General features: G+C 39.8%; 1 protein-coding gene across 2 annotated transcripts in view; it reads right to left on the reverse strand.

The window, feature by feature from the left end:
* Positions 1–15,296, reverse strand: part of KIF13B (kinesin family member 13B) — a 201,031-nt gene extending 185,735 nt beyond the window's left edge. For both annotated transcript variants that reach the window (XM_027069655.2, XM_053216665.1), the window contains exon 1: positions 15,149–15,296. In XM_027069655.2, the coding sequence (XP_026925456.1) occupies positions 15,149–15,203 (55 nt within the window). In that variant the 5' untranslated portion in view covers positions 15,204–15,296. The remainder of the gene's footprint in view (positions 1–15,148) is intronic.
* Between the last annotated feature and the right edge of the window lie 3,986 nt (positions 15,297–19,282).

The raw sequence follows: 19,282 nt of genomic DNA on the forward strand, positions 1-19,282 counted from the left end.
AAAGAAAATCCTAAGGAACCCATTTTAAAACTATTAGAATAAACAAGTTTTGCAAAGTTGTAGGATACAAGATCAATACCGTATACAAAAAGCAGTTGTGTTTCTATACACCAGCAATTAAAAAAAAAAAAACAGAAACAAGAAAACAATTTCATTTATAATGACATCAAAAAGATTTAAATACTTTTGAAAAGTATTAAAAGAATATAAAATAGAATATAAAAGAATAAATTTAAAAGAAGTGCAAGACCAGGACACCTGGGAGGCTCAGTTGGTTGAGAGTCCAACTCTTGGTTTCAGCTTAGGTTATTATCCCAGAGACATGGGATTGAGCCCCACATAGGGCTCTGAGCTGAGCATGGAGCCTGCTTAGGATTCTCTCTCTCTCTCCCTCCGCCCCTCTCCCACACCTGCACTCTCTCTTTCTAAAAGAAAAAAAAAAGTGTAAGACTTGTACAATGAAAATTCCAAAACACTGTTGAAATTCAAGACTTAAATACATAGAAAATTATTTTACATTCATTAACTGAGAGACTTAATACTATTAAGATGACAATATATCCCAAATTGGTCTACAAAATTCAAGATAATCCCTATCAAAATCCCAGTTAGTTGTTAGATTTTTTTTTTAAACAAAAATTACCAAGGTAATCCTAAATCTATACAGAAATGCATACAACCAGGAATAGCCAAATACTCTTGAAAAAAAACAAAATAGAAAGACTATATTCACCAATGTCAAACTTAACTAGAAAGCTATAGTAATCAAGACAGTGCAGTGCTACTATAAGGACAGAAGGACAGACATGTAGATTAATGGAATAGACAGTCCTGAAATAGACTTGTCATATTTATGGCCAACTGATTTTGACAAGACAATCCAGTGGGGAAACTACAGTCTTTCCAGCAAATGGTGGTGGGACAACTGGATATCCACACACACAAAAATGAACACCATACACAAAAACTAATTCCAACAGATCATAGAAATAAATATGTAAGAGCTAAAACTATAAAACTCATAAGAAAAAAAAAACATGAGTAAATGTACATGATGTTGGCTTAGGTAATAGTTTCTTAGACACCAAAAGCACAAACACAAAAGAAGAAAACAGATAAACTGGACAGCATCAATATGAAAAACCTTTGTACTTCAATGTACGCCATCAAAAGAGTAAAAAGACAACCCACAGAATTGAACAAATATTTGTAAATTATATATCTAATAAGGGGCTTACATCAGAAAATATAAAGAACTCTTACAACCCAATAATAAAAAGACAAATAATCCAACTTTTAAATGGGCAATGATCTTAACAGATATCTCAAAAAAAGATACAAAAATGGCCAATAAGCAGAAAAAATGCTCAACAGATTACACATTAGGAAATGTAAATCAGAAGTACAATGAGATACCACTTCACACCCACTAGCATAACTATAGTCAAAAAGATAGATAATAACAAGTGTTAATGAGGATGTGGAGAAAATGGAATCCTCATACATCACTGATGGGAATATAAAATGGTGCAGTTACTTTGGAAAACAGTCTGGCAGCTCCTCAAAAGGTTAAACAGAGAGCTGGTATATGACCCAGTAATTCTACTCCTACATATATATTCAAGAGAAATGACAATCTAGGTCCACACAAAAGCTTGTGCATAAATGTTCATAACCCTAGTATTTGGCTATTCATAACAGCCAAAAAGTGGAACAAGCCAATGCCCATTAACTAATAAATGGATAAATTTATTATATCCATAAAATGGAACATTTGGCAATTAAAAGGAATAAGGTACTGATACATACTACACGACATGAACAAAGCTTGTGTGAACTGAAAAAAGTCAGTTACAAAATACCACGTTATATGATTTTACTCATTTGAAATGTCCAGAATAGGCAAACAAGACACAGAAAATAGACTAGTTATTCCTAAGGCTGTGGAGTGACTCTTAATGGGTATGACAGGGTTTTTTTTAATTGAGGTATAATTGACATATAACATTGTATTAGTTCCAGGTATAAAACATGTAAAATGATTCCATATTTATGTATACTGCAAAATGCTCACCACATAAGTCTAATTAACATCTGTCACCATATGCAATTACAAAAAAACTTTTTTCATTATGAGAATTCTTAAGATCTACTCTCTTAGCAACTTTCAAATATGCAATACAGTATCACTAACTATAGTAACCATGCTGTTACATGGGTATAGTTTTCTTCTGGGGTATGAAGATATATTACAATTGATTATGCTGATAACTGCACATAATACAAACCACTGAATTGGTTGAATTGTATGATATGTGAATTATATCTCAATAAAGCTATTTTTTTGTAAGTATAGGCCATGGCATGTTTATGTTCTCATATTTTTATATTCTAATATTTTTCTGACCCAAAGTATGAAACTATTTGTTTGCCTTATTGCCATTACCAAAAGATAAACCCTAAGGAAAGGAGCTGCACTGCCCTGGAGCTATTTTGTATTTCCCAAAGAACCTTGGCCAAATGTCAATGTCATCTCATTATAACTTAGAAGTATTTCCACTCCCAGGAAAGGTCATTTATTTTTTACATTTTAACTTACATAACTGAGACAAATTAAAAAAAAAAAAGCAAAACAAAAAATTCCCTCCCTGTACCTGACACAATTTTACTTATATTGGTTATTCTACATTTGTTCTCAAAAATGTATTCTAGAAGTATAAAAAATTTAGCAGTCTTTCTTTTAGCCAACACATTTTTTTAGGCAAAGAAAACTGAAAGGAAAACTACAGAGTTAGGTGTGGAAGACTAATCCCAAAGCAGCAAGTGTTCCACTGTGGTCAAGTGACACTAAAGTCTATAGGCCCAGAGCTCAAGAAAGTTTATAATCATCATACTTTGTTAACACCACTTCTTAATGGTGTCTGACCACATTGTATTGGCTGGCCCCTCACAGTCAAATCTATATTATACACAAATGCATTATCAACCCTCCGGAAACTGTGCTGTGACTCAGAATCTACTGTCTCACCACCCACCACAAAATTAGTTATTAGTGTCTTGCAAGAGTGTTTGGTCTGAGCAAAGGAGCTGTGTGTATAGTTCTGCATGCAAAAGTACACATTAGAATGCATGCCTGAAAAACTGTAAATCCAATATTTTCTCACTAAGTGCTCTGCCATCATTTTAAATGATCTTGAATTGAGAAGGGATCCAAACATTTTCCTTCAACATTTGTATACCTTTTCCTTATTCTCTTCATAGCTCCTCCCTTCTCTGCCTCTTCTTCATGACTTCGGTAGATACAACTAATAATTTGGGAGCATTAATGACATCATGAAGGAACCAACACCTGGAAAATCCTATATAATACACAGAATCACCTAATAACTAATACCCAACCTAAATTCATTCTGTCTGAAGACTGCAACACTTAGAAATGTCCCTACATCGAACACTCATGAAAGGTGGCCTTTAAAATATTCACAACTATCTTTACTTCATTACTTCAGTTTTTTTTTTTTTTAATGTTTATTTATTTTTGAGAGAGACAGACAGAATGCAAACAGGGGAAGGGCAGAGAGAGGGAGACACAGAATCTGAAGCAGGCGCCAGGCTCCAAGCTATCAACACAGAGCCCAATGTGGGGCTCAAACTCACAAACCACGAGATCATGACCTGAGCCAAAGTTGGAAGCTCAACCGACTGAGCCACCCAGACACCCCTCATTAGCTCAGTTTTTAATCAAACAAAATTCCCACTCCAATTCTGTTGATTGATGAATAGATATTAAGACAAGGCTTTTCACAAGACTGTTTAGAATATGGGTGGAACATCTAGGGCACACACACAAGCAAATAAAATCTGTGAGATTTGAAGACAGTTTAAGGATCAGATATATGAAAAACATTTAATATAAAATGCTATAGCTAGAGTACCATCAAATGCTACTAGTTGGTTGAATTCAATTATATTGCAACAAGATTCTAAATATGATATGTTCTCCATTTAAGGCTTCTTGATCTATACTGCTTAGAAAGTAAGTAGTAGTTAAATAACAGTAACAAATTTAGGCCCTAACTTTAATGTGAATTTTAAAAATTAAAAAAAAATTTTAAAACACCTACCAAAAATTCAAAAGATAAGCAGCTTCCTCTTAGTTTGGAGCAATACTTAGATTAAAAAGATAAGGACCTGGGCACCTGGGTGGCTCAGTCAGTTAAGCGTCCGACTTTGGCTCAGGTCATGATCTCACGGTTTGTGAGTTTGAGCCCCACGTCAGTCTCTGTGCTCCAGCTCGGAGTCTGGAGCCTGCCTGGACTCTGTGCCTCCCTCTCTCTCTGCCCCTCCCCCACTTGTGCTCTGTCTCTCTCTATCAAAAATAAATTAAATGTAAAAAAAAAATTGTTTTTTAAAGATAAGGACGAGCTGCCTTTGCAAAAACTGCATTAAAGTATAACCATGTGCACAGCAGTAGTCACAATACCCAAAAGGTAGAAACAATCTAAGTGTCCATCAATGAATAAATGGAAAAACAAAATGTGGTGTAATTCAATGTAATATTATTCAACCTTAAAAAGTAATGAAATTCTGCTAAAACATGGATGAACCTTGAAGACATTATGCCAAATGAGATATACTGGTTGTAACAGGTCAAATACTATATGATTCCACTTATAAGAGGTACCTAGAGTAATCAAATTCATAGAGATAGGAAGTAAGATGGTAGATGCCAGGGGCTGGGCCTAAGAGTCAACAGAGGAGTTTCATGGATACAGAGTTTCAGTTTTACAAGATAAAAACGTTCTAGGGGTGGATAGTGGTGATGGTTGCACAACAACTTAATGCCGCTAAACTTCACCCTTAAAAATGGTTTAAGATGGTAAATTTTGTTATATATACTTACCACAATAAAAAAAAAAAAGGCATTAAATACTCACCACTATTATAATAAGTAACACATGCACAACAGTTTATACCTAGCAAAGTCTATAATAATGAAATTGGGATTTAATTAGTACTATGTCTGAAAACCAATAAAAAACCAGAATGATCTTAAAGTTAAGTAATACTATAAGTTTATGTCATGACTAATTGAGTTTTATCATACTTAGAGCCATGAATGCTTTGATGTATCCATGAGTCCTTAAAAAAAGGAAATTTACTCCACTAACATTAAAGATCCCATAGTATTTCCCAAACAGGATCCTCTTCTAGGTCAAGTTCCTCAAGATGAATATTAAAATATTAACAGCTGACAATTCAGCTTACTCAGCCAGCAAATTAGTCACCCTGTACAAGTGAACAATCATTTGAAACAAGTCTTTCTTCAATGCATAAATCAACTATGGCTCGTTCCTCAATGACATCACAGTGAAAGACAGGCAGGATCTGGGATACTCCCTTTACATAACTCATGTTGCATCTGAGGAAATGTATCATTCTCAGTGTGAATAAAATAATTCTGACTTGCCCATTTATTAATCTGTTCTCTAATTCTCCAGAAAATTATTAATAATTTTCAAACCACATATACTACTCAGAAGTGTAAATGTACTTCCCTTTACCTACCAGTCACATTCCTAAAGAGCTTATTGTATCTTACTCTTAAATTCAATAGTCAATTGATTTTCAACAAGGGTGCCAAGAAAATCCAGTGGGGAAAGAACAGTCTTTTCAATAAGTGGTACTGGGACAACTGGATATCCACATGCAGAAGAATAAAATGGAACCTTTACTTCACGTCACATTCAAAAATTAACTCCAAACAGACCAAAGACCTAAATACAAGGTCTAAAACTATAAAACTCTTAAAACATATAGACATAAATCCATGTGACCTTGAGTAAGGTAATGATTCCTTACATATGATATCAAAAGCACAAGCAACTAAAGAAAAAAAAAAACCAGATACATTGGACCATATCAAAATGAAAAAGTTTTATGCTTCAGGGGTGCATGACTCACTCAGTGGAGCATACAAGTCTTAATCTCGGGGTTGTGAGTTCAAGCCTCACATTGGGTGTAGAGATGACTTAAAAATAAAATCTTAGAAAAAAAATGTGTGCTTCAAAAGACACCATTAATAAAATGAAAAGGCAACCCACAGAAATCAAGAAAATGTTTGCAAATCATTTATCTGATAAGGGACTGGTATCCAGAATATATAAAGAACTCCAACAGCTCAATAATAAAAAGACAACCCAATTTTTAAAACAATGATGATTTGAATAGAAATCTCTCCAAAGATATACAAATGACCAATACACACATGAAAAGATGTTCAACATCATTAGATACTGGAGAAACGCAAATCAAAACCACAATGAGGTACTACTTCACACACACTAGGATAGCAATAATCAAAAAGATAAAACAATTATTGGCAAGGAAGGACATGGAGAAAAACTTTCATACATGGTTGGTGGGAATGTAAAATGGTGCAGTCACTTTGGAAAACAATTTAGGAGTTCCTCAAAAGTCAGAATTACTATATGACCCAGCAATTCTGCTTCTATGTGCGTGTGTGTAGTATATATGTGTGTATGTGTATGTACAAACATGTATGTTTATATGTACATATATATATATCATATATATACATACACACATACCCAAAAGAAGTAAAAATATACATCCACACAAAAAGTTATATACATAAATGTTCATAGCAGTATTCAAAATAGCTAAAAAAGTAGAAACAAGCCAAATGCCTATCAACTAATGAATAGGTAAACACATGCAGCATATCCATATCATGTAATACTATTCTACTTTAAAAAAGAATGAGTACTGACTCATGCTACAACAATGGATAAACCCTGAATACATTATGCCAAGTGAAAAAAGTCAGATACAGAAGTCCACATACTGCATGATTCCATTTACATGAAATGTTCAGAATAGGCAAATCCATAGAGACAAGAAGTAGAACAGTGGATGCCCGGGACAGGGGAGAGGAGTAGGTGTGTGCTGGAGGACAGAGGGTGTCAGGAGAGTGGACAGTGACTGCTAGTGGGGACAGAGTCTCTTTGGGATGATGAATATGTTCTGCCATTGGATAATGGTGATAGGTACACAACTCTGCAAAAACACTAGAACCACTGAATTGTACACTTTTGATGCGTCAACTATATCTCAAAAAAATTAGCAAGAATGACCCCACTGCCCTCAACAGATATAAAATATGGTTAGAGCCCTTTAATTAAATTTCTGAACATTGCTCTGAAGATCCCAGTCAAGCCAATCCTTCTTACTCTCAAATAACAACCTCACAATCCACCTCATCAAGAAAATTAAGGACTCCAGGGCTTTCCCATTATATAATTATCCTCTTCTTCCCATATTTCAAAAATTTCCCTCTCTTGGCTTTTTCTGTCTACCACAAGGCTCAAACATCTCTCAGACTCAAAGGGGGAAAAGGTCTGTTCCTAGGACACCTCCGGATGCCACTCTATCCTTCCCTTCTAAATGGAGTTTTTTGAGGGGTGCTTGAGTGGTTCAGTCAGTTGAGCATCTGACTCTTGATCTCAGCTCAGGTCTTGATCTCAGGGCCATGAGTTCAAGCCCCACATCAGGCATGAAGCCTACTTAAAAAAAAAAAAAAAAAAAAATTTCATAAATGGAGTTTCTTGAAAGAATATTCATGTATACTCACTTCCACCATATTGGCAACCCACTTACATCTCAGCCCACTACCAACACACCAACACTAATTTATTCATTCAGTCAAAATTATTCTTCTGAAAATTACCACTGACCACCATATTGCCTAGTCCACTGAACACAATTCATACATGCCATTATCATACATGCCATTCCTGTGATCTCCTACTGACCATTCATCCTTTGACACATTTTCTCTCTGGGTTCCATATTACTTTTACCTGCTTCTACTTATGTCTCTCCTCTTGGCCTCTATGACCTCCTCCTTTGCACACACCTTAATTTGGTATTCTATCTTATACCTACAGTAATGACCCCCAAATCTACACACATCTCCAGTTCCTTAGGTTCAGACTCCTATGCAATAACCTTCTGGATCCACCCACTGCACTGCAGACACCTAAGAGTTTCTTCCACCTATGTACAATATCTTATTCATAGTCGTAGGTGCAGTAGGCACCACTGACTAAATATTGTTGAATGCCCAAGAACAGAACTCATCATTTCCTACACCTCCACCCTAAAACCGGCTTCTCCTATACTTCTGATGTCAGTTAATGACCCCAACATTTGTTCACTTAGTCATATAAATCATCTAAACCAGAAGCTTTACAGTCTTCCTGTATTTCCTAACTTGCAGTTGCCCTAATGCCATCTTGACATGCTCCTGCTAGTGGTATGAGCTAAGCCATAAATGCTCTTTACCCAGCACCTGTCAAGAATCGGTCTGCAGTCAGCAACTTTGAGGGACAAGTTTGTCCTTCGGGACAGAGAGCAGGCTTGCTTACCACTTAAAACAATGGATTCCCCAAGCCCTGTGTTCCTCAGATGCAGCGCAAACCAATTGCTTGCACAGCATCCATTTGGACACTCCACATCACCCCTGTGGGATTGGCCAGTGAGGGGAGCAACTCACAATGGCTGCTCTGCCATGAAGTCTTCTGACCCAGAAGTCCTATGTCTTCTCCTAGCATACATGAAACAGTAACTAGCTAACTTATTAGCTTATGAGCAAGGTAAAAATACATAGATTAATTCCAACAACTTGTGTTATGTACCTCACCTACCATCCATGCCTCCCTGCCCACTGTCTTCAACTCAACCCTTACCATTCTCAAGTCCCACCCCCATTTCTTTCATTTGTAATGCACTAGCATCACTGTGTATATATGTTCTTGTAATTGACTCACCTGTGCATGCATCTCTTATTACAAACAAGACAGGGAGTCCCTTTGGTCAAAGATCATGACTTATGCTTCTCATATATCCTGCATATCTTTGAAAATTACATAAACTCAAAAATGCAAGGTCCCTTTAAAGATCATCACATCCAATATAGCAGTAAAAGCACAGGCTTCAATGGGAAAGTAGGTGAAACTCAGGCTCCAAAATACTGGTCTTGTAATCCTGGGGAAATTTACTTATCCCTGTCTGAGATTTTGTTAAATGGTAATTCTATAAACTACCTTTCAAAGTTTTGTTTAAAGAATAACATATACAAAGTACTGAACTCTGTAGCTAACAAACAGCTCTTAAAAAGGAGTAGCTATTATTCTTTTCTTCAATCAACGCATACTGAATGGGCTAATACCATCTTTTAAGGATATCTACAGCAGGGGTACCTGGGTGGCTCAGTCAGTTGAGTGTCTGACTTTGGCTCAGGTCATGATCTCATGGTTCATGAGTTCAAGCCCCACATCTGGATCACTACTGTCAGCATGGGATCCTCTGTCCCTCCCCACCTTGTGCTCTCAATCAAAAATAAATTTAAAAAAATAATAAAGGTATCTCTAGCACCCAAAAGCTCAAGCCCAGTACCAATTAAGTCATGGGTTTGTGTCCTAGAGATCAATTAGTTTCACATACTTCCCCATAAATTACACTGCTCATCTTTGCCAAGTTTTTTTTTTTAATATGTTCTGTTGAACACAAGGGAAACCTGATCAGCAAGCCAAGAGATCAATCAATAATAATCCATTTCCACTCAATAAACATCTCCATTCATCTGCTTAATGAATAGTTTTGTCAGTAGTATCCTCCATCTTCAGACCTTAAGGACTGGAAAAGTTGGACATTAGTCATTGTTTTATGGAGGTGAGGGGGTAAAAGTAAATGCCAACTCAAACAAGTTTTTATTTTATTTTATCATGTAAACTTGTACTTTCTTCTCCAAAAGCCTGTGGCCCTGTATGTATAAATCCCAATTTCAGTCACTGAGTAGACAGCAGAAACAAAACAATGTTGTAAGAGTTGTGTGTCTCATTCTCCATTAGCATATCAAGCAGATGCTAGAAAACAAGGATCTTCTGTTTTAGAAAGTATGTCAGAAATTTCCATCCACAGCCGTCCTCAACTCCAGTATCAGTCATCTCTCTGAGCCCACCAATGTCCTGAGGGTCAAAACCACCTTCCTGTATCAGAATCTCCTTGCTACCCTGCCCCTTCATTTCCTAAGGATCACGTGTGTCTTCCCAGACTGTCAGCATGTTCTCTAAGCTTCCTACTTCCTCAGTTTCACCTTGTAGTTTCACCTTGTCTTCTGAGTCATGACTGCTTACCTAAGTTTTGACCAGCCTCCTTACTCTTCCTATTCACATGGCTTCATTTTCACAACCCGCTCTTAAATGTTGCCCAGCTGTGCCCTGAATCAGGCATCTACCCAGGCTTTTGATCCTGCTCTGAGACCTGGCAGTCTTCCTTCTCCATGCTGTGTCCGAGATCCATGCGAAGTTCTACAGAGCTAAAGAGAGCACATGGACCAGCCACCCTAACCCGGACTTCTGGGCCGAGCCAGCACTAAGGGCTCCCTGCAATTCCACCCTACCTTTCTAATCTCATCCTTCTGGCAGGTTTATCTGTCTCTGCCGCCTAAACTTGCCTGGTTCATTCCTGTTTCTGTGCCTTTGCTCTCAGGCCACACTTCCTCCTCAAAGACCCAACGCTCTCTCCTCCCCTCCTACCACGCACCCATTCCGATCATAAGCTTCCTCCCTCTAAGTCTAACCAAGGTTCTCCCTCCCCAGAGAAGCCTTCCCTGATCACCAGGCTTCCAGGGACCTTTCACTCCTCTGAATTCCAGTATTGCCAGATCACTCACCTGGCAATCTGCGATAGGTGCTTGTTTACCTTTTAATCTTATCTTTTCACGGGACGGCCATTTCCTCATGAGCGTGAACCATGAAGCACATTTTAAAAAACTGAATATTACAATACTAGTCAACACTAAGAGTTTTTAGGATGTTAAGATTCTCCCAACAAGAATAAGCAATCTCATTTTTTCATGTTTCTTTCTAGCCCTTGCCCATCCCTGTTTACATTTTTATACAGTAATAAAATTAACAGCAAATTCAACCTTACAGTTACACATTCTGTTTTACATTCTGGTTTTTCTGCTAACATAGAAAAGTCTTCCTTGTTAAATGATGTCCATTGTCATAATTCTTAATAGATACATAACAATTTTTCCACTGAGATACTAGACTATGATTTCCTTAAGCACTGACTTCTATCAGTACATTCTTCTTTGTGTCTTTGAGCCTTTCACTGAATTAAGTACTATAAAGTGCAAAGTAAACCCTTGAGAAATACCTGTTGAAATAAATTTATTATCCATGTTTCCTAACAACTGAAATAACCCATTTCACTACTCTTCTCTCTAGCTAAACATCTAATGTAATTTTTGGTTTCACTACCTTAGACCAGATAGATAGCAAAGGTATTTTCCAAACACTTTTGGTGTAAATTTATTTATTTTGGTAATTGATTTTACACATATTTAAATATGGGAAACCTCTTGCAAAAAGGCAGTAAGATCCCATACTATCTAATATAAGCTAGACATCTGGCAGGCATTGAGTAAATACTAAATATTTTTTAAACCATCTGAAGTCATAAAACATCAAATTCCTGAATAGGAGAGTGCCACTGATCTACCTAGTGCCATCAATTATGCTTGTAAACCTTTCGGTTCATTTAATAATTATACTGGTTAATAATGTATGAATGGGTGTTCCTTACAGTGGAAGAACACAACCAGAGTTACATGGTGAGTTGTCCACGTCTGAAAAAGAACATGAAAAACCAAACAGTATCTGCAAATAGAACTTCAAGATAGCATGACAAAACAGGTTTACAGCTTTTCTTCAGCTCGTTTGAGTTCATATTTCAGATGAAGAAAAGCAAAACAGAAGTTGTAATGTTAAAACTAGGTAAAATTACATATAATTTTTTATATTGGGTATATTTACATATACCCAAACCCACGTATAATTTAGCAAAAAAAAGACTGAAACACTTACTTCCATGATAAATGTTAAATAATAAGCCAACTAACTACCTTAACACCTTAGCAGATACTGAACCACATGAAGATCTTAATGGTACGTTAGAAGCTTCCTGCAAATTTCAATTTTCCTCAAAAAGTAGCCGATGAGTCCAAACATCAGAAACTACACAGTAAAACATCCTTGTAACCCATTCTCATCTCAATCTTATTTGTGAGGAGTGATATCTGAGGTTGCTTCCTGAACTAACATGCTATGAGAGAAACAGTTATGACTAAAAGTTTACTATTTGTCATAATCATATACTACTACTGAATACACTAATTTTCACAGAAGTAATGATTAGAGAAAGTAATATGATTCTTCTCAAAATTCCTGGAAAGGAATATAGTTCCATTGTAGTCTTTTTAAACAAATTCTAGATAGCAGTTTAAAAATCACTGGCTTTAGGGGTGCCTGGCTGCCTCAGTCGGTGGAGCATGCAACTCTTGATGTTGGGGTTGTGAGTTCGAGCCCCAAGCTGGGAGTGGGATTACTTAAAAATGAAATGTTAAAAAAAAAAAAAAATCACTGGCTTCACAATAATAATACACTGAATTCCATAACTTCTAGATTTATGTAAATGACTACTTCATGACAAAACAGAAATAGAACCAATCTTAATTATCTGTGGTAATTACAGAAAAAAGAAGTCCATATGCATTCAGGAAATAACAAGGCTAGGTAAGAGATGGCACTAAATGAAGGGGGAAGCAGTTACCAAAATAATGCACTTCTATTTACGGAGTAATGAATCTATGTATAAACCTTAATTTTAAATCTTTTTTTTTGGGGGGTGGGGGCAGGTTTGTTTGTTTTTAGAGATAGCACAAGCAGGGGTAGAGGGAGTGAGAAAGAATCCCAAGCAGGCTCCACACCCAGCGTGGAGCCCCATATGGGGCTCGATCCCATGACCACGAGATCATAACCTAAGCTGAAATCAAGAATCAGACACTCAACCCACTGAGACACCCAGGCACCCCAAACCTTAATTTTAAAATGAGTTCAACCAAAGGAACAGCTAATATCCATTCCACAGTGAAAATTAGTATTCTATGTGTCCCTGGGCACTCTGATACAACAATTATTATAATCTAATTAATGACAATTTATATAGTACCTTCCCTCAAAAACTGAAATTCATGGGGCGCCTGGGTGGCTCAGTCAGTTAAGCATCTGACTTGATTTAGGCTCAGGTAATGATCTCACAGTTCTCTGAGATCAAGCCCCATGTCAGGCTCTGCACTCGCAGCGTGGAGCCTGCTTGGGATTCTCTCCTCTCTCTCTGCCTCTCTCCTGCTCTCCCTCCTTCTCTCTCACTTAAAATAAATAAATAAACTTAAAAAACAAAAATAACTGCTGCTTCAAATTCTGTTTCCCTCTTGTTCCCTGCCCCTCCCCCACTCATGCTCTGTCTCTCTCTCTCTCTCTCTCTCTCTCTCTCTCAAAAATAAATTTAAAAAAACATTTAAAAAATGTTTAAAAACTGAAATTCATGTGGGGAGGGGAAGAGGGTAGGATTCTAATGATCTGAGATGGGTCTTTTGTGATGGTTAGCTACATCTTTTTAGCACTGACATTTCGAAGTTTTTTGTGAAAAGGAAATTTTAAGAATGTGCTGAAATCATCCTTTCAGAATCAAGTTCCAGATAAAGTTGTGTTTTATATGGCCTGCTTTTTCACTTTTTTAAAATCATTGTAATGGTAATAAACTTGAATAAAGATGCCTGAGCACCTAAGAACAAAAGCTTCTGAAAACTTTCAGAGTTCATCTAAGACCCTTTGATTTTGTCAAAGGAAAGACTGAAGACCCAAAATGTGCACTAGTTTAAGTTCTTAGGGGAAGGAGAAAAAAAAACAAAACTCTCCTAGGTCACATGACAGCCTTACACTGACCTAGCAACGCCAAAAGAAATGATCTTTTGGGAAGATCTGACTCCTAGGGAAGACATAAACCAACTTGGAAAAGAAGGACAAACCAACAAAACAGACCGTCAACTGGCTGATCTGTATATCTCAATATATACAAAAGACAGCAGAGAAAAGGAAAATTGGAAAACTCGTGATTTCTACATAGACTTAACACTTGAATATGAACACAGAAGCTGCAAAAAGAGTCTTATCAATTGAAAAGTCATCTCCTGGGATTATAACAGTGATCTCAATAACATAGCCTTGTACAGAAAGTGTTTTCAAATATATTATCTCATTTAAAGTTCCTTGCTCAGTCACGCTGCTGCTTAAGCATTAAAGCCAAGACCCAGCCCACCTCCTCGCGGTACTCTTCACTCCATTCGACAGTCTAAAGAGGATTTAAAATGTACTCGGTTTATCTGCTTTCTCTACCCTCCCTGCAGAATTGAGAGAATGTCTGGAAGATACAATTTCACAAGAATCTTGGCACTTAAACTATTTATTGTTGAGAGATGACGAATATGACTTCAAGCAAAAACAAAACTATCTCAACAGTCAAAAAAGCGGGGGATGGAAGGGCATCTCTTCTCACTTCAAAGTTTTTACAATTCTTTATGACCGCCCAGTTAAACGTATAGAATGAAAAATCAAGAAGAGGAATTTTTGCACTTGAGTGCTTTCTCAAGAGTAAACCAAATTCCCTGCCATTTTTTCCTGCCGCGGACCACAAAAGTGCAGGGTTGAGGTGACTGGGCCGGAGACGTGGGGCCTCGGGATGCCTGGCCGTCCCGGCCAGGGTGGAGGGGTGACGACCGAGGGGCGGGGGCCACTCTGACAGCTGGCAGGGAAAAAGCAGGGGACGCGTCGGTGCACGGGCGAGGAGTAGGGGCGGGGGAAGGAGGAAACGAGCCCGGGGCGAAGGACCAGAGCGCCCTCCCGCAAGGGCAGGAGAGGCGTGAGGGCGAAAGGGCGCCGGGGCGGGGCGGGCGCGCCGGCGGAAGGGGCAGCGGACCGGGACGTGGGGCCCGCCGCGTCCCGGACGCGGTGCGGGCGAGGGGAGGGGCGTCCCCGCGCAGGACGGGCGGGCGCGGGGAGACAAGGATTCGGGGTGCGCCGGCCGCCCTCTCGCTTGGTCGCGGACTGCAGGGGCGGGGCCGGCCGGACCCCACACGGCGGCCGCGGGTGAGGGAAGGGCGCGCCAGGCACCTGCCGCCTCCACCGTGGCGGCCCCGGGCGGGCTCGGCTCTCACCTCTCCGGTTCATGGGCCGGATCCGCACAGCCACTTTCACTTTGGAATCCCCCATCCTGCTGCTGCCGAGACTCTCCCTCGGCTTCCGTCTGCCTCGGCCACCGGGCAACTCTTCGGGGCTGGCCGGGCGGGAGGGGGCTGCGGGAGGGAGGGGCGGGGAGGGGGCGGAGCCGGGGCGGGGCGGGGCAGGTCGCCGAGCTCTCGGCGCTCCCTCGTTGCATGACGGGACTTGTAGTCCCTGAAGGCAGTCGTGGGCAGTGGGAAGGACAGCGGCGGAGGGGCTCGGGTGGGGCAGGAGACATTAGGCGCATTTCGCTCTCTGGAACGTGTAAATGCTCCTCTGTTTCTACATCATTCTACTCTCACAGCTAGTACAGAAACATACGCCGTCGGTAGGCTGATACCACACCTGAAAATAGTTGAATAGATGACATTGGAGACCCTGAGAGCGATTTCTTCAGACTTATTTCCCGCTAACCTTAAAGTTTGATCCCCGCCTCAACTTCCTCTGCCTGGATTGCACTCCCGGCCTTGTTTGCTGAAATCTTCCTTCGAGACAAGGCAAAGGTTAACCTCTTCAGGATGTCTTCATAGATCCGCAGGTTAACCGTATACGACCTCGCCCTCTGTGCCCCTACCAATCTATTCCAGTCTTGACCTTGGGCTCTGGAACCAATCCGAATTCAAATCCTGCACCAACACTTTCCAGCGGTGTGACCATGGACAAGTGATTTGATATTTAGCGCTTGTCTTTTCATGATTAAAATGGAGACATTAATGCCTACTTCATAGGATTGTTGCAAGGCTTAAATGAGTTAATACGAATAAGTTATTTTAAAACTCCCTGGCACATAAGAAGTTATCAATAAAAGTAAGTCATTATTATCTTTGCTTTGTTACAGCACTTATGCTGCGATTATTTGTTCTCCTGCCATATATTTTTTAAACCATATCTTATGTGTGTAGTTTAGCAGGTAGTAGAGACCCAGTAAACACTTATTGCGTGAATGAGTGAATGAATGAATGCATGAAGCCGCGCTAAAATTAGCTCGTTATTAAACCCAAGCAGAGACTACTAACTGGTGGCCTACTGGCCAGATCTGACCTGTAAATATGTTCCATTTGGACCAACAGTACTGTCATGAAAATTAGGAGGCTTGTCTGTGTAATTCTGGGCCTGTGCAATTACATCCTGAGAATAATGGATTAGAACTAGGTGGCAGTGGCCACTTTTATGAGAGGCAAGTTTCTCCCTTTCACCATTGCCTACTTCCACTCGGCTTTACCACTCATGTGCCTGGATCCTGTAGGTTTGTGATGCCTACTTGGATATGTTTTAAGGATAGTACAAAACTCAGAACTATTTTACAGGTGAATAAATACAGAAAGCCAGCATGACTTGCCCTTTTACCAACCATCCTATCCTTGACCTGTCAAAAAGGTTAAAAGCGCCTTTAAGCGGAATGTAATTCTTGTACCACATATAGATGAACATTGAAGACATTATGCTCATTGAAATAAGCCAGACACCACACACAAAAACACTGTGTGGTTTCATGTATATGAGATACCTAGAAAAATGAAATTCATAGAGACAGAAAGCACAATGGTGGTTGCAGGGGGCTGGAGGAAAGCAGGAATGGTAGTGTGTTTTGTTTTGTTTTGTTTAATGTTTGAGAGAGAGAGAGAGAGAAAGAAATGGAGCTCGAGCAGTGGAGGGGCAGAGAGAGAGGGAGACACAGAATCCAAAGCAGGCTCCAGGCTCTGTGCTGTGAGCTGTCAGCACAGAGCCTGACACGGGGCTCAAACTCATGAGTTGTGAGGTCATGACCTGAGCCGAAGTTGGAGGCTTAACCCACTCAGCCACCCAGTGCCCCAGTGAGTTAGTGTTTAATAGAGTACAGAGTTTCTGTTTGGAAAGATGAAAAAAGTTCTGGAGAAGGATAGTGATGATTGTTGACAACAATAGGGATATACTTAATGCCACTGTACACTTAAAAGTGGTTTAAATGAGGGGTGCCTGGGTGGCTCAGTCGGTTGAGCGTCCGACTTCGGCTCAGGTCATGATCTCGCGGTCCGTGAGTTCGAGCCCCGCGTCAGGCTCTGTGCTGACCGCTCAGAGCCTGGAGCCTGCTTCCGATTCTGTCTCCCTCTCTCTCTGCCCCTCCCCCGTTCATGCTCTGTCTCTCTCTGTCTCAAAAATAAATAAACGTTAAAAAAAAAAGTGGTTTAATTTTTTTTTTTTTTTTTTTTTGGTGGGGACAGGGAGAGACAGAGCATGAATAGGAGAGGGTCAGAGAGAGGGAGACACAGAATCCGAAACAGGCTCCAGGCTCTGAGCTGTCAGCACAGAGTGCGACGCAGGGCTTGAACTCATGGACCATGAGATCATGACCTGAGCCAAAGACGGACGCTTAACCGACTGAGCCACCCAGGTGCCCCTACCACAACTTTTTAAAAAGGTTTTGTTATGTCCCCTTTACCAGAGTTGGGTACTCTGGTCCTAAACATACTTCCTAATAACCGTCTTCCCACATTCAGATTATTGCAAATAAGGATTTGCAATGTGTCAAGGTTCCTGGGCAGCCATTCTTCCCTTTATATCTCTTTTATAATGTGGCAAATGTTGGTTTTAAAAGGCATGTTGTTGGGGCGCCTGGGTGGCTCAGTCGGTTAAGTGTCCGACTTCGGCTCAGGTCACGATCTTGTGGCTGGTGAGTTCGAGCCCAGCGTTGGGCTCTGTGCTGACAGCTTGGAGCCTGGAGCCTGCTTCCGATTCTGTGTCTCCCTCTCTCTCTGACCCTCCCCCCATTCATGCTCTGTCTCTCTCTGTCTCAAAAATAAATAAATGCTAAAAAAAATTTTTTTTAAAGGCATGTTGTGATGATAGCTTGAATCTAGCATTGTAAACTGAGGTCAGACAGGCAGAAAAAGAGAAGGCTGCACAGTTTCTGTGGGAACCTTGTGTTTGAATTTATGCTCAAATTTCAGAAGAAAGCCCCTAAGGAGGTGAAGTGGGGGTGGGGCAGAAATTAATAGGGAAGAGGTGAGGACTTTCTCTAAAGTTCCAAAATCATTTAAATTGTCGGGGAAATGTTTGATTGGAAGAAAATGATAGTAGCTTCCCAAGGAACTGTAGAGAAAACCCCTGTGGGCCATTCTCTGTTCTGACTTCTATTCACACCAACTTCTCTCTTTTAACTTCTGCAATATAGATGAGGAGAGAGGATTCTTAGAGAAGAGAGCCCAAGACCAGAAGTGCCTTTATCTTCCCATGGAAAGTCTTCCTGAGGTAGACCAGAGAGAAAGGACTGAGATACAGGTTACAACCTGCAGCCCAGGAGCTTGGGGGCTTTAACATCAGGCGAACCTGGAAAGCTGCCTAGTCACTATGCAGGGGGTGTGGGCTCAGGCTCCAACAGGAGACAGGAAAAGTCAGGTCTCTCTCTTAACTACTCAGAGGAATGAGGGGAGAAAAAAGAACTTGGTAAATAAAGCACTCCCTTGGACCTTTGTTTTGTAAAGCAAGGATTTAAGAAGCCAACCAATATTTATTGGGTACCTACTAGATTCAAGGTCTGTTTAAGGTTGATTTTGAGCTGTGTTGATAAGTTTCTTATTTTTTGCCCTGACATTTTGCAAATTTACTCCTTCTAAACCTGATTTCTGGTTTACTTTTTGTTACTTTGATCCACTCATTCAGCAGTTTCTGGTGACGCCTGCGTAGACTGAGGAATACATTTTGCCTTCTCTTTATAAGATCATCACTTACAGAATAATACTAGCTAACATACTCTGAATGCTCACTATGTGCCAGATACTGTCATAAACATTTTACACGAATTAATTCACTTACCACTCACTAACTCTGTGAAGTACTTACTGTTATTATCCCTGCATTACAGATGGGGAAACCAAGGACCTGAGCAAATCACCAAAGGAGCCACGGTGCTCCTACTGTTCAGACCTCCCATCCACAGTCTTCCCGGATGGGAGGTGTCTACATGCAGATTGCTCAGCCCCTTGGAACCTGAGATTTATTTTTCACCATTCTACTTTCCAAAAATCGTTTCTAAAACTCCATTATTGTAAAAAAGTGGGAACTGTGTACTAAGTTCTGTTTTTGCCTTTAAA

The sequence above is a fragment of the Acinonyx jubatus genome, chromosome B1 (genome assembly GCF_027475565.1).
Source record: "Acinonyx jubatus isolate Ajub_Pintada_27869175 chromosome B1, VMU_Ajub_asm_v1.0, whole genome shotgun sequence".
Lineage (NCBI taxonomy): Eukaryota > Metazoa > Chordata > Mammalia > Carnivora > Felidae > Acinonyx > Acinonyx jubatus.